This window comes from Sorex araneus, chromosome X (genome assembly GCF_027595985.1).
Source record: "Sorex araneus isolate mSorAra2 chromosome X, mSorAra2.pri, whole genome shotgun sequence".
Lineage (NCBI taxonomy): Eukaryota > Metazoa > Chordata > Mammalia > Eulipotyphla > Soricidae > Sorex > Sorex araneus.
Genome location: NC_073313.1, coordinates 199,031,912 through 199,046,648, shown reverse-complemented (window position 1 = coordinate 199,046,648; position 14,737 = coordinate 199,031,912). Strand labels below are relative to the sequence as shown.

Genomic DNA, 14,737 nt, shown 5'->3' with positions numbered 1-14,737 from the left:
CAGGAAATTCAGCTCCCCAGATGTATTGGTCTACTTTTCCCTTCATGATTGTTCTTCATCTAAGAATAGCATTTCAAAAGGAAATTTGTTTATTTTATGAGACTTTTAAAAAATGAAGTCATTTAGCAGAAACAAAGACCAGAAATTAAAATCCAGGCACCAGGATTTAGGGAGGTGATTCTAGTGTAAGAAGACAATGGAAAAAGTGCTTTTCAAAAATTGCTGCAAATTTAAGGTTGATCTCCGAAATTAACGAAAAGAAAAAGTATTTAGGAATGAATTAATCAAGTGGAAAATGAACTATCAACAAATAATCAAGGAGCTACTGATTGCAAAGGCCTATTTAGATAGGCAATCTGTCCTAGTCAGTAAATTAAGTCTACATAGTTTCACTTATGTAATGAGTAATCTTATTTATTAAATATGGATCTCAAATCTTTAATGTCTTTAAAATAAATATGTTTTATATTATTATCTAGGAGACTTATTTGAAAATTACTGCAGAAATGATGACCTGGTAACATTTGGAAGGTTTTGTTATGGAGTCACTATCATTTTAACATACCCAATCGAATGCTTTGTGACTAGAGAGGTAAGCACGTATTTCTTTGCAACACTTTATGTAGATGGTCTCTGGTGAAAATTTGTAAAGAATTCAGTTATGCAAACTCCTAAGTGACAGCAAATAATATACTTTTTAACATCTTGTCTGTCAGTGACCTTAAAGAGAAATCTAAATGTTTCCAAGACAGTTTTTCAAAAGTCAGATTTTAAAATGCTTGGTAATTTAGTACATTTTTTCATAAATAGAAATATTTACACAACTCCATTACACAATGAATAGCATTCTTTAATAGAGCCAAAATAAGTGCTTGTAAAATATTTTTGCAAAGAAAAAAAGTATTAACTTTCCAAAGATATTTTAGAAAATTATTATTTGGAGGGCTTTGAGCAATAGCACAGCAGGTAGGACGTTTGCCTTGCTTGCGGCCGACCTGGGTTCGATTCTTTCGTCCCTCTTCAAGAGCCCGGCAAGCTACTGAGAATATCCTGCCTGCATGGCAGAGCCTGGCAAGCTACCCATGGCATATTTGATATGCCAGAAGCAGTAATAACAAGTCTCACAGTGAGGACGTTACTGATGCCTGCTCAAGCAAATCGATGAGCAATGAGATGACAGTGATACAGTGACAGTGATTCCTTTACTAAAATAGTTTATAAGTGAATATGCATTAAAGGTGTGGTAGAATAGATTTTGATTACGTTTACTTTGATTTTGTTTTGTGTCTTTGTCCACACCTGATGGTGCTCAGGGGCTACTCTCAGCATACTTCTTGGGGATCACTGCTAGTGGTGTTAGAGGGACCAGCAGTGTTGAGGATCAAAGACAGGCATCCCACCTGTGAAATATGCTCCAGTCCTTTGCGCTATCTCCCTAGCATTATTCTTTTCAAATAATAAATATATTTTTATAAGATATTTTTTAAAGGGGCCAGAAAAAGAGTATGGCAGGTAAAGCACTGGCATTTCACATAGCCAGCTCAGGTTCAATTGCTTGCACTGCAGATGGTCTCTTGAGCCCCACTAGGAGTATTTCCTGAGCACAGAACAAGGAGTATGCCCTGAGTACAGCCAGGTGTGATCCAAATCCCTCTCACTCCCAAAAAGAATATTTCAGAAATCTTCTTACTCATTTGAAAGCAGTACTTCATTTTAAAGATTATTTCATTGATGTATGTCATTCATATTCTGTATTAAGCATATTTATATACAATCATAAAGAAGATATTATTTCTATTTCCCTTATAAAGTCAACCCCAATTTATGTTCTATTGCGCAGTCTTTCTGAATTTGTGAAAGATGCTTAGCTGAAAGAGAATTCCTTTTGTGTTTAATCGGGCTGGTTAGGAATCCCTTATGCAGAGCACTCACATCCGATAGAGAGCACTAAAGTCCATGTCCCAGTTGAGAACATGACCCTGCTCCACAGTGATTCTTTCAGGAACCACTGTGAAAGGGTTGAGTCTTTCTTAGGATATATTCCTAGAGGCTGTTTACCTATGGCGCTGTGTGAATGGGTCTAATGTGTGATGTGAATGCCTACAGAGTTTTAAAAACTCTAGGTGACTAATTGGCAGGCTTCCCCAAGCTGACCAGAGCTTACCTTATGTCAATTTTAGGGATAAGGAGCTCGAAGGAACGTGGCATCAGCCCGGTGTGTGTCCTTCACAGTAAACACTTGTCTTCACTTACAAATGTATAACCCACTGTCTAGTTCTCTAAGTAGACTGACCTGAGGTTTACTTCATATGAGTGGTGTTTCTGGTTGCTGTTGTTGTTGTTTAAATCTAAGAGCCTTTAACATTTCTGCTATTGTTGGATTCAGGAAATGGTTTTATTTCACATTTTGCTGGGTATTTTAGGTCCAAATCTGATCTCCCGATTAGTAATAACAGATGGTACATTCTCATGTGGTTTCTGGTGAACTGCTTGTGGACAATCTGAGTCACTCCATCTGCACATGTTATGTGTTCAGTACTCATAATGTGTGTTTCCGTTCTAGCAGTCATGGCAGGAAGACAGAGTTAAATCAGATCTCTGCCATGTAGCAGATATTAAGCAGAGGAACTTTAAGTCATACCTTGTCAATTCTCTTCCTTTCTTTTTCTTTCTCTTAGTACCCACCTCCACACACTCATACTTTATATTAGCATAATGCACTATGCATGTTACAGTTGCCATAAACACAATCAAATCCACTGCTGTTCATAGGTAATATTTCCAACCACATAGAAAGATGCCAAAAATAGCCCTCTATCCCTAATAAGTATCACTAATCAGATTTATCACATGCATATGTGCGTGTATCTGTGTGTACATACATATGCACAGAGGCATATACATACATACATAAATATATAAAATATATACATATATATAAAGCAATCATATCCTAAAGATATTCAGAAAAATGAGTTTGGGGAAGACTTTCCCAGCCATGCTCCTGGACTCAGTGCTCAGAGATCACCAGGGCTAAGCCTACCAGTGCTGCAGATAGGAATATGAAATACCATCATTTGAACTCAGGGTTTCACACATGCAAGGAATATATTCTTGGACTTCAAACTATCTTCCCAACCCCCAAAACTAAAAGTTGTAAGACAATATTCAGAAAAATATCAAAGCTTTATTAATCTTAAGTGAAAACCATCAATGAATAAAATGTCTTAGTATTGACATTAAATTGTTGGTAGAGTGAGACAGGACCCAATTTGTGGAGAATGTTGCTGATCACAGCTTGGGAAGAGTGACTTTGTTAATGTCTCCAATGACTGATCATCTCCTACCATTTTCAGCTTGGTCCTGTTGTTTTTGCACTGTCACACCCCAGTTCAGTTGAACTCATCCATGTCCTCCTAGGTATCTATTATTATCATCTCTATTTGTCCCTTTTCATATTGTTGTTACAACCTGGCCTATATTGCAACTATGTTTGAAGTCATATCAAGCAAAAATTGGACAATAAAATATCAAGAATACTATAAAACTAATTAAGGAACCAAGATCTAGATGGTGTTGGATAGAAGATCTAGACAGAAACTGTTTCAAACACAAAATTTCATGTTATCTTTCAATTCTTGTCATAAGTTTTCCTCCATTTGTTTCATTATATTAGCTGGATCTCTTTAATCGGGATTTAACACCTGAACATAGAAATTATATTCAGTCATTTTTCTCTTTGAAAATTATATTACAGCATGGGATACATTAAACAGATAACTGCTGTTTGATTTCCTAGTCTGAGTATCAGTGGAAAATGATCAGTTATCCTCTGTTTTCTTGGAGAGGAAAGGCAAGACCTGAATTGTATCAAATCACATTATATAAAATTAATTTCCTGTTTGGAAAGGATATTACACATCCATTATTACAAAAGGAACTCCTTCCTTAGAGGTCATTCAGATAATCTAAATAGAATTTGTAGTTTGTTTTAGTGGTGACCTTGTTATACTCAAGAAAGAAAGATAAGGTTACTTCCCAAGGTCTCTTTGATATTTCAGAAATATATTTATTCACACCTTAGTACGCCGTGTTCTGGATCTCTAAGATAATCTATTGCCTACATAGTAGCTAAGTAAAAAATGCTTGCCATTGATATGTATGTGTCTATATGTAAGTACTAAAGAAAATATAGACTATTTATGCTGACCTAAGATTTGGCTGATTGCCCACTGGCGGTTATATATTCCTAAGTTCTATGATATAGCATACTCTATTACTAAGTCTTGACAATCTCTAAGAATCTCTTGTTAAATATTGTTTACTTGACAGGTTATTGCCAATGTATTTTTCAATGGGAACCTTTCATTGGTTTTCCACACAATCATAACAGTTGTCATCATTACTGTTGCTACAGTGGTGTCATTGCTGATTGACTGCCTCGGAATCGTTTTAGAACTCAATGTAAGTACATAAAAAAAACTGTGACCTTTCCATTCTAAAAACAAAAACCAAAAAACACAAATGGTGGGATGAAATAAGTGTATTTGTTAGAGTAAATATTTATAATGATTGATGCTAAGCCATTCTAGAACTGTATAGTTTTAGAGTAGTGTTTAACCTTTGAGGGCCATTTTGCTCCTCTTCCCTCAGGCGATATTTGGCAATCTAGCGATACTTTACTTTTTATTGTCACAGCTGGGTAGGTGAGTGCTACTGGCATCTAGAGGGTAACAAGGATGTTTTTAACATGACACAATGGACAAGAGTAGACTCCTCCTCACTCTTGCTGGCAGAGAACTATACGACTGATGATTATCCAATATGGCAATAGAGGTGATATTGAGAAGACCTAGTGTAGAGCAATTTTTACTTCATATTCTATAATACATTGATATTACTAAGATGACTATAAATTCAATGAACCTGGGGTTTCTTTTGTTGAGTAAAAATGGTCTAGAGAGACTCATTAAAAACTCTCAGTATTTCTGTCTCTCTGTCTCTGTCTCCTTTCTTTCTCTTTCTCACTTCTTTCCTCCTTTCTCTTCTCCCTCTTTTACCCTTCCTCCCAACTGTATGTGGTCACTTTATCACATCTGAATTTAAATGGGATTTTTGTAAGCCTAAACTCTGTTTTCATTAAAAACTGACCTCATACCTTTTAGGAAAAGTTAGTTTACCTTCCAAAATGTACTCAGCTACAGTCAATCTATTTTGACTTGTGAGTAAGGCATACTAATTATTTCTTTCATCTTTTGCCTTATATTTATTATTCCCTATAATTATTATTTTCATTTCTGGCAAGATTTAACAAAGTCATATGGGCTAGTGAAATTTCTAACACATTTATTCATTGCTCACATTTGTATTAATACTGTCTTCCTCACAACAGAAATATAGTGATAGGAGTAAATCAAGAAAGGATTCATAATTTCAGGGAGGTTACAGTTTTACAAATGAACATAGAATTCCAGCTGCTATGTAATCAATATAAAGAGAAGTAGAGGGACTTCCAAAAGATATTTTTGATAAAATATTGGCAGGATTTGTCAACAAATTCAATTGGGAGGACAGGGAATTAGAGGGATAGATCAAGAACGACAGATTTGGTTCTACCTTATGAAACTAGGATAATGATGGCACTGGGAGATATCAATAGAAATGGAGCTGCCACTCCATAATCATTAACCTTCTTCCTTCTATAATTCTTTTGAAATGTCTATTCAGAATCACACAATTCATGTGCCACAGAGTGGGCAGACTTTTACAGGTAATATCTTTACTCATTCCATTGAGATTTTATGAATAGTTGAAGAGGTACCAGTCATGCCCAAGTCACTTTCCCTTGGACGTGTATTTCAGTTTCTGACTAGGACAGAATGGAATATTTGGAATATGGAGTATTTAAATATAAATGGAATATTTAGTCAGGAACACAGTTCGGTGGGGGTGGGGTGAGGGTAGAGGTGGGGGCAGGTTTCTTGAAGCAGAATAAATGGAAAGTAGAAAATAGCCCTCAGGGAACTTTGGGAATGATCTCTCCCACCAAACTTCTAAAAGTGAAGAAGAGTCAGAAGCAACTTTTATCTACTTCCCAGTTTTTCAGACTAAAGGCTAATAAACCTTTTCAAGCACTTTTCATGCTCTAACATTGATTTATGGATGGATGACTGCAATTAGAATACACTAATTTGATTCACATCATGTCAGTTTGTACTGCGCATAAGCTTGTCTGCCATGGCAAACTGTAAATTGGTTGAACACACCAAGAAACTAAGCTTTACTAAAAGTAAATTATTGGTGATTTATTGGTGACTGCTATAGTAATTGTTCAGCTGTGCTATGGAGATCAAGATATTTTCTTCTAGTTCAGTTTCATTTTGAAATGTCTAATTTGAGACATTGTGGGCTGGAGCGATAGCACAGTGGTAGGGCATTCTCCTTTCACTCGGCCGACCAGTGTTCGATTCTTCCGCCCATCTCAGAGAGCCCGGAAAGCTACCAAGAGTATCGCGCCCCCACAGCAGAGCCTGGCAAACTCCCCATGGCATAATGGATATGCCCAAAACAGTAACAAATAAGTCTCACAATGAGAGACGTTACTGGCGCCCGCTCGAACAAATCTATGAGCAATGGGATGACTGTAGCACTGTAGCACTGTAATTTGAGACATTGTAAGATTTTGGTATTTAAGAAACTATGTCATTTCACCATATCTTGATAGCCTAACTTTTTGTTTTGTTTTGTTTTGTTTTGGACCCACACCAGGGAATTCTCAGGGCTTTTTCCTGGTTCTGCACTCAGGGATCACTCCTGGTGGGCTCAGGGAACCATATGGCCATGCTGGGGATTGAATCCGGGTCAGCTATAAGGCAAATGCTATTCAAGGCAGATGCCCTACATATCTTTAGTACTATCTCTCTGTGCCTGATACCCTCACAGTTTGCAAACAACGATGGGAAGAAATCAGAAAGGATTCATAATTTCATGTAGTTTTCAGTTTCACAAATAACAGAAAATCACAGTTTACAAACAGAAAACAAGTATTACTTCTTTTTAAGGAATGATGTATATTTGTAAATTTTATCATTAATTTCTATCGATTGTTAACTATTCCTGATAGTTGCCAACAGTGATTTTAAAAATGTACTAAAATGTCCTCTGTTGTACTTTGTGTTGATTTTTTTATAATTTAGAAAATTCTGGTTTTCATTTATATGTTTATATTCTATAAATATTTGTTATGAAGTCAAGGAATGAATTGACTATGGAGGACTTTTTTTTTTAATTAGTACCTGATTCTAAATCCTTATACTTAGAAAAATATAACAGACATGTGTTAAAAAACAGATTACTCACTTGTCTATTATGATATAATAACCCAAGACTTTACTGGTTTAAAAGCACTATGAAGGAATTAATAAAATCCACCGTCTTCATTCTCTTTCAGACTCTCTTAGTGTATATTTTCCAGTTAACAAGTCTTTTCATATGCACAATAATATGTTCTGGTCTTTACTTAACTCCCTTTTGTGTGGGCATTTATCATGTCTAACAGAACCAGATCAAGCATCATTCCTGCCAGCAACTAGTGCAGGCTGGGTCATGCAACATATTAAAAGTGACTAAAGCATGTTGTGTTCCACTTCAGAATGACAATGTGAGCTAACATGTATATTTACTTGTGTCAAGTATTTTTCTTATATTATCTTTCTGATTATCTGAATTAATTTTATAGATGAAGAAGGTAATGTGCAGAATGGTTTAACAGCTGCAGTCATGTTAAATTTTAAATGGCAGACTTGAAGACAAACTTTTGAAATCAAAAGCCCACATTTTAATATTTATGCTAATTGAGCGTTCCTAATGTAAGACTTTATGTAAAATAATCATGTTTATTTTCTCTATTGATTTTTGAATTACAAGTCTATGAATTGAGTTTATCTGGAAATGAGATTAACATTATTAGACTCAAATAATTAAGTCTAAGTTGGTATAAGTAGATACCAAGATATGAGATAAAATGAAATAAAACATGGTTAATCTAAAGTAATAACTTTAGCTTACATTTTTATCCTGATTAATCATTATAGTAAATCATTAATTATGTTTATTGTTGGTTCTAAATTATTATAAAATATTAATCTTCCCAGATGAGAGGTATAGTAGAATCATGTTTCAGTTTGAAAAATTAAAGAAATGTCACTAAGTAGAGCTAAAATAATATAGAAAAAATCCTTGGGATAATATTATTCAATAAAAAAGCCCTATTTTGAAATTCCTTCTAATTTCATTATTTTTCAGGGCAATAAAAACAGTAATGCATTTTTCCAAATTAAATGTACTCTCAATTTTTAAAGATTCGCTTTAAAAGCAAATAAAATAAATATAAGCCCTGTCATGGGTAATAGGAATCCAGCAACTTGGCAGTGATGTTGCTGTTAGAGAGAAGAAGCATCTGCAATAATTGGGCCCTGTGGGTTTTTACTTGAAGCTGAACAGAAAGATAGAAAAAAAAAAAAAGACCAAGCAGCTGGGGCTTGTGGCCAAAGTAACCAGCCCAGCAATCATTGTGCGCAGCTTATAGTAGAAGGGGGAAAAAAACAAGCCATATACCCAGTGAGAGCCCCTTGGAGACATAGTCATCAGGATGAGAAGTCACAAGTCAACTAGCCTAAGACCTGAGCTAGAGAGATTCTTGTTTATTTCATAAGTCTAAATTCATTACAAATCAAAACAAGACATATTTGTCTTCTTTCCTCTAGTCTTAAATTTCCTCCTATCATTTAAAAGAAATCTGTGAAGGTGCAGAAATTCAGGTCCTTTTCCAACCTGTATTCCCAGAAAACTTCTTCAGCACCTTCTGTTATTTCCGAACAGCAATATGGAAAATACCCAGGCATCCATATTGTTATATGTTGTTATCTAAGGATTGTGCTGTCCTGCTTTTATAAATAAGGCTAATTTTATTGTCTCTGTAATAAACAGTTGTGGCATTTATATTCTGTCTAACAAATTCAAAAATTATTCCAAAGCCAGTGGTATAGTCTCAAACAAGTTTATATTCAATGAATCAAATAAGCTCAACTAATTTATAGGGAGTAGAGCAGATGGAAATGCACTATCATTTTGCTAATGATCTTTACTTACTTCTAGCAAGACTGAGCTTTCAAATATTAAGAAAGTAACAGCTATTTAGATAAGATACCCAACTGGACTTCTTCCAGTACAAACATCAGCTCTATAGTTTTCTCACTAATTGCTACTTTCTCAACTCTTAAGAATTATAACATAAACAGAACACCCATTGCTTTGCACTGCCCAGCCAGTTAGGTTTGGAAGAATCCCAAATGCTGACTGATGACAGCTTCTTAGTAGCAGCTGGTGGCAGTTTTCATCCTTACTAGCACTTTCACACTCTGAGGTTCCACAAGACTTCATTTATTTGTTCCTATAAAAAAATTAGTTCTCTCCTTTACTCCCTCCTCCCATCCCTTGTCTTCTCCCCTTCCTCCACCTTCTCCTTCCTCTCCCCTCTTCCTCCTTTACATATGTATACATTGCATACATGTGCATATGTATTTATATTTTAATACTTTTAAATTGTTTTCCATATATTATATATCAGGAATCAATGTGCAACAATTATTTTTAAACACAAACTTGAATTCTAAAATATTTTCCATAACTTAGAAAATTGTCAGTTTCAGGCATCATGATTTCTCCCCCAGGTAAGCTCTGTGGACCAACTCTTTGGTCATTTGTTGCTCCCTTACTGAGTTTCTTTCTTTCTTTCTTTCTTTCTTTCTTTCTTTCTTTCTTTCTTTCTTTCTTTCTTTCTTTCTTTCTTTCTTTCTTTCTTTCTTTCTTTCTTTCTTTCTTTCTTTCTTTCTCTCTCTCTTTCTTTCTCTCTCTCTTTCTTTCTTTCTTTCTTTCTTTCTTTCTTTCTTTCTTTCTTTCTTTCTTTCTTTCTTTCTTTCTTTTTCTTCCTTCCTTTCTTCCTTCCTTTCTTTGAGTATAATCATAGTGGTTTGCATTTTCACTCAGAAAATTCTTGATTTTTATTTAGTTATGTTTCTAAGTGTCCCCACGCCCCCACACCCCCATGCAAACACACACACTTTTCTGTTTGTTAAGTTGCATTTTCAAAATATCATAGTCTGAGATGATTGTTGATACGATTTCTATCTTCTTGACTTTATGGGGATATGTTTGTTAACCAGCGTGTGACCTATCTTGGAGAATATCCCATGTGCAGTAAAGAGTGTGTAATCAGTTTGGGGGGGGGAGGCTAGATAGAGTACCTGATATATGTCTGCTAGGCCCATCTCTGCCATATTTTTTCATTCAAGACCAGACTTTCCTTATTGAGTTTTTGCCTCGTTGATTTATCCAGCACTGAAAGAAGACTGTTAAAATCTCTTACTGCTATTGTGCTACTGTCAATATCCTCCTTCATACAAAATAGCAGTTTTCCTAAATGGTTATATTGAAAAAACATTTTTTAAAAATGTTTTGAGGACAAAGAGATAGTACAACATGTAAGGCACTTGCCTTGCACACGGTCAACCCAGGTTCAGTCCATAGCACCCCCTGCCCCACCAAGTTTGTCAGAAGTGATGCCTGAGCACTGCCAGGTATGACCCCAAACCATAAATAAATAAATAAATAGATAAAAAATGATGAAAGTGTGATATTGTAAAAAAAAAAGTGTGATGTTGTTTTATATCATCTAGCAACAAAATAAAATTTCTGTGATTTTCCCTAGGGAAAATTAAGACAAAATAATGTGTTAAAAGCTTCAAAACTGGGGCATGGTGAGATAGGACAGCGAGTAAGGCAATTTGCTTGCATGTACTTCAAACAGGTTCAATCCCTGGTACCTTGTATGGTCCTCTAAATGACCGCAGGTGTAATCCCTGAATGCGGAACCAAGAGTAAACCTTAAGAATTGCTGGGTGTGGGACTGGAGCGATAACACAGCGGGTAGGGCTTTTGCCTTGCACGAGGCCAACCCAAATTTGATTCCTAGCATCCCATATGGCCCCCTGAGCACCACCAGGAGTGATTCCTTAGTGTAGAGCCAGGAGTAACCACTGAGCATTGCTGGGTGTGACCCCCTCCCCCCAAAAAAAGGGATTGCTCGTGCTGGGTGAGGACAGTAGACACAAGGGCCAGGAATATTAGGTCCATAGTTGGAAGCCTGCCTCATGAGCTGGGGGAGAAGGCAGCTGGAATATAAAAGGAATCATCAAGTCAGTGATGGTTGGAGGGATCGTTTGGGATGGGAGATGTGTACTGAAAATAGCTAAAGGACCAAACGTGATAGCCTCTCAGTATCTATATTGCAAATCATAATACCCAAAAGTAGAGAGAGTATGGGGGAAATTGTTTGCCATAGAGGCAGGGGGAGGACTGGGATGGGGGGGCATATACTAGGGACATTGGTGGTGGAAAATATGCACTGATGGAGGGATGGGTTTTGATCATTGTATGACTGAAACTCAAACATGAAAGAAAGCTTTGTGACTGTACCTCATGGTGATTCATAAAAAAAAAAAAAAGAAAAATTGTTCTTCCCCTCAAAAAAAAGAAAAAAGTGTAATTTCATAATTTAAAAAAAGGAGAATTGCTGGATATTGTCCCAAAAGAACAACAATACATAAGTATCATTTGTCACTCAATTACTATTTTATGTTTTATTGATAATATGCACTGCTTAATTCATAATATAATTAACATTGAACATGATTAGAAAAATAACATCTTGGGGCTGGAGCAATAGCACAGCGGGTAAGGCGTTTGCCTTGCACGCGGCCGACCCGGGTTCGAATCCCAGCATCCCATATGGTCCCCTGAGCAGGGTGATTCCTGAGTGCATGAGCCAGGAGTGACCCCTGTGCATCGCTGGGTGTGACCCAAAAAGCAAAAAAAAAAAAAAAAAGAAAGAAAGAAAAATAACATCTTAAATGTATTAGATTACACCTTTTTTTTTTTTTTTTTTTTTGCTTTTTGGGTCACACCTGGCTATGCACAGGGGTTACTCCTGGCTCTGCACTCAGGAATTACCCCTGGTGGTGCTCAGGGGACCATATGGGATGCTGGGATTTGAACCCGGGTTGGCCGCGTGCAAGGCAAACGCTCTACCCGCTGTGCTATCTCTCCAGCCCCTACACCATATTTTTGAGACACTTTTTAGTGAAAATTATGCTTCCTCAAGGGAAAAGTTCTTTTTTTCTTTTGAGGTCTGTAGTTCCTGATATTTTTATAATAGACTATACTACTTACTCCCCATAATTTTTAATCTGACATTCCCCCTCAGGTGGGACACATCCATAAGCTAATGTGGGGATGGTGAATGAGTCACAGTCATTTAGTTCTGCTGTTAATGTTCTAAAGTAATTAATGTGTTCAGTTTTGCTTGAAAGAGGATTTTGAAATGCTATTTCATGTTAAGTGCCCTTGGGTTATAGTTCTCCTTCCTTATAGAGGCAGGAATTGACTTTCAAACATGCCCAAGTAAAAGACGAAAGACAGGACTGACTTATACAGCTCCCTAAAGTACCGACTTGCACCTAATGACAAATCGACCTCTCAGATTTGAATTAGTACAGTAGCTACGCAGTAACTTGAGATCAAGAGAATCAGAAATATAAAATAACTATGAAAAATTGAAAATGGGAAATTTCAAGATAGCCAGAATTTGGTCACATCATTTTTATTGCTTATTAATCTTTCCTGATCATTTTTCCTTCTGATATATTTGTAGTATCTTCTCTTCTCAATTGTAAATACATTGTCAGACAGCAAAACTTATCCTTTATTCTTTCTTAGAATTATTTTTCTTTCCTTTGTTTTACGTGGCTGAACCTGTTGAACTTCTAATGTGTGCAATGATAAATATATTTTTAAAATATCTTTTTAGGAGCTGGAGCAATAGTACAATGGATAGAGCATTTGCCTTGCATATGGCCAACCTGGGTTCAATCCCTGGCGTCCCATATGGTCCCTCAAGCACTGCCAGGAGTTAATTCCTGAGTGCAGAGCCAGGAGTAACCTCTGAGCATCGCTGGATGTAACCCAAAAAGGAAAAAAGAAATGTCTTTTTAAAAGCCATACCAGGAATGCTTAGTCCAGTAACATTATCTTTTTTCTTGTTTTCAATACCAGGGTGTGCTCTGCGCAACTCCCCTAATTTTTATCATTCCATCAGCATGTTATCTGAAGCTTTCAGAGGAACCAAGGACACACTTAGATAAGATTATGTCCTGTGTCATGCTCTCCTTTGGTGCCGTGGTACTGTGTGCTGGATTCGTCATGGCTGTCACAAATCCTCAGGACTGCACACACGGGCAGGAAATGTTCTACTGCTTTCCCAACAATTTATCTCTCACAAACATTTCAGTCTCTCCTTTGCAACTAACAACACAATTTCCCAACTTAAGTAGCAGTAACTTTCAATGAGTTGACTACTTAAAAATATCTATGTTTTTAAGCACCTTAATATTCACGCCTTCTAGTCTCTGTGTTATAAAATTGATGAGAATTTGCTTCTGTTTATCTTTAGTCCAATATAAAAAATGAAGAGAAAAATAAAATTGAAACTGTTTTATGTTAAACTGAGATAAAAATTTAAATGATTTTCTTTGACGAGGAGACTACACTAAATGTTTATTTATTTATTTATATATTTATTTATTTATTTATTTTGGCTGGGGGTGGGCAGTGGGTAACATTATTGCTTGGCTCTGCACTCCCAAATTACTCCTGCCAGTGTTTGGAAGACCATATATATAAGGTGTCAGGAGTCAAACTCTGGTTGACTGCATTCAAGGCAACTCCCTTCTTGCTTACTAAAGTCTCTCTGACCTCGGCATTAATTTTTGGGGGGAGACTGGAGAGGGGGAAGAGAAAGAGCTGGGGTTGGGGGTGTCATGTAGATGGTACTTGGGGCTGTTTCTTCAGGGGTCACTCCTGGCAGAGAATCAGGGATCATATTCAGTGCCAAAAATCTAACAGGGGTTGGCTGCATGCAAGGCACGTGTCATAATTCTCCCTGAACTATTTCCTCTCCACCCCAGTTGTACTAATCTTAATCAAAATGAAGCCTTAAAATTTGCTACTTTTCGCTCAATGCATATTCTTTATTATCTGAAGCAATCTTTTGTCCTCAAAAATTAGTAGATGATTGTGAGTTGGAATTTTATGTTTAGGAAAAAAAAATAAAGCCACATAAGTTTTGTCTTTTGGTCTTTAGATTCAAAGGCAGAAAGACATTAAAACTACTAGAATATATTTAAGCACTAAAGAGAATATCACCATTATCATTTCAGCAGTATCCCTTGTTTAGAAGGAAATGAATGCCAAGAAAAATGAGTTAAGTTTTTCCCTTGTTAGGTAGAATGAATAATAGACTGACTGTTCTGGGCAAGGTGTATGAGGAATCAAAATTATTCTTCATGTTTTGATCCCGTTGCAATATGGTAGTGTCCGTAAATAAATTATAAAACAGAAGGGGAGAAAACCTCATAAGATGTTTTGAGCTAGCTGTGATCCCAAGAGATCAGTTATACATCAGCTTTTGACTTGTTGAGTTTGAAGTACTAGTGGAAACAGAGGATTGGAATTGGAGCTTCCAAATAAGAAGACTGCAACAAAAGAGCTGCAAAAGAAATATTCTTACTCCTCTTTGCCTGTTGCAGGTGGAGAGTACTCAGGGATTCTTGGGAGCTCTTCT

At 36.4% G+C, this 14,737-nt stretch overlaps 1 protein-coding gene across 2 annotated transcripts in view; it reads left to right on the top strand.

Moving 5' to 3' along the window:
• Window positions 1-13,592, top strand: part of SLC38A11 (solute carrier family 38 member 11) — a 65,583-nt gene extending 51,991 nt beyond the window's left edge. For both annotated transcript variants that reach the window (XM_055122326.1, XM_055122325.1), the window contains 3 exons: window positions 480-592; window positions 4,333-4,464; window positions 13,171-13,592. In XM_055122326.1, the coding sequence (XP_054978301.1) occupies window positions 480-592; window positions 4,333-4,464; window positions 13,171-13,464 (539 nt within the window). In that variant the 3' untranslated portion in view covers window positions 13,465-13,592. The remainder of the gene's footprint in view (window positions 1-479; window positions 593-4,332; window positions 4,465-13,170) is intronic.
• The last annotated feature ends 1,145 nt before the right edge of the window (window positions 13,593-14,737 follow it).